At 47.6% G+C, this 1274-nt stretch overlaps 1 protein-coding gene across 2 annotated transcripts in view; it reads right to left on the bottom strand.

Annotated features, from left to right (window-relative positions):
* The window catches only part of LOC119589235 (sodium- and chloride-dependent glycine transporter 1-like), a 63016-nt gene that overhangs the window by 24631 nt on the left and 37111 nt on the right, over positions 1 to 1274 (bottom strand). Inside the window, exon 1 of one of the 2 annotated variants that reach the window (XM_037937840.1) lies at positions 415 to 844. The exons of the other annotated variant lie outside the window; for it this stretch is intronic. Coding sequence (XP_037793768.1) covers positions 415 to 471 — 57 coding nt within the window. The 5' untranslated portion in view covers positions 472 to 844. Of the gene's footprint in view, positions 1 to 414; positions 845 to 1274 lie in introns of those variants that run through there. 2 annotated transcript variants of the gene reach the window in all.

Here is a 1274-nt window from a genome sequence, read left to right as displayed (position 1 = left end):
ACCTCAGCGCTCAGCAGCCGCCTCGCCACGCCGCAAGGAGGACCACCAGCTTTTCCATTTAATATCTATGGGTACGCTTATACTGACAGTATAGTTTTCCAAAGGAGAAGTTTGCGTCTAGTTATCATCAGACGTGTAATCCGTACGCGGAGCATGCAGTACAGATATTTCTAATGTTGATTAAAAAGTAAACACATATAACTATCTCTCTAAGCATGAACAGAAGTCAGATAGAAGCAACACACTTTGAGACTGCTATAAACCCGATTAAAACATCACTTCAAGATGTTTGTAAATATCGAATCTAATTTGAATTCCCCTTTTGAAGATGAACATTTTCCCTCTTAGAGCGGTTAATGTCAATGAAAACGGCAGTCGTCTGAAGCGCCGGCGAGCAACAAGTCAGCCACTTACCTCCTGATCTTCCAGATCTCTGTTGTCAATATTAATATTGTACTTCTTCTCCTCCATTGTTGCGAGTTTGTTGTAAGAGTCGCCGTGTTAGTAGCTGTCTGTGCGGCTATTTTAACTATTGATGCTACGGTTGGCAGCAAAATTCTCGCTCTGGCACGGCGGCCGCGCGGCTGGCACAGCGTCGACGGGAGACTTAAGATTTCTTGTGTTGAGACCGCGTTAAGGTTTCGTGTAAATACCCCAGCAACTTCTCAGCTAATTGGAGTTGAGAAATGGAGGGGGAATGGATGAATGGAAGCTTTTTAGAATGCGACAAGATATTCCTCTCTCTGCGGCGGCGGTGAGGTAGCGGTGCAAGTGTCGTGCAGCGAGCGTGTTGCTGTGCGTCCTGTGTGCGCGCCGGATCCTGACTGACTGGAGCCTTCCCGCTCGCACCCACGTTTCTGCTGACAATTCGATCAGACGCTACCGGCGCTCCTGCTGCCTGCCCCAGCAGTCTTTCCTGCTCCCGCTGCCAAGGGGGAACTCAGGAGGGTGAGACAAGAAAGGAAACGCACGGAGTGGAGAGAAGACCAAGATGGTGGTGCAGTAGAGGGGCCTTTAGAGGCGAATGAAGGAGGAGGAGAAGGAGCGCTGGTTGAGACGCGTCTTTCCTTCGACAAACTAACACGTGGCTATGGGTCCTTTTCAGCGACGGCTATCAAACACAAGTACTAAAGTTAGCCTGCATCCGGAGAGAGTACACAGAACAGACTGTAAATTGTCCTCGTGAATTTTATTTGATTTAACAAGTTTACTGAGACAATATTTTACACTCAAAAGGATGAGGCAACTTAGGTTATCATCACTCTCTTCGTAAT

The sequence above is a fragment of the Penaeus monodon genome, chromosome 25, assembly GCF_015228065.2.
Source record: "Penaeus monodon isolate SGIC_2016 chromosome 25, NSTDA_Pmon_1, whole genome shotgun sequence".
NCBI classification, from domain to species: Eukaryota; Metazoa; Arthropoda; class Malacostraca; order Decapoda; family Penaeidae; genus Penaeus; species Penaeus monodon.
Note: the sequence above shows the minus strand (reverse complement) of the source record. Positions and strands in the feature narration are given on the sequence as shown.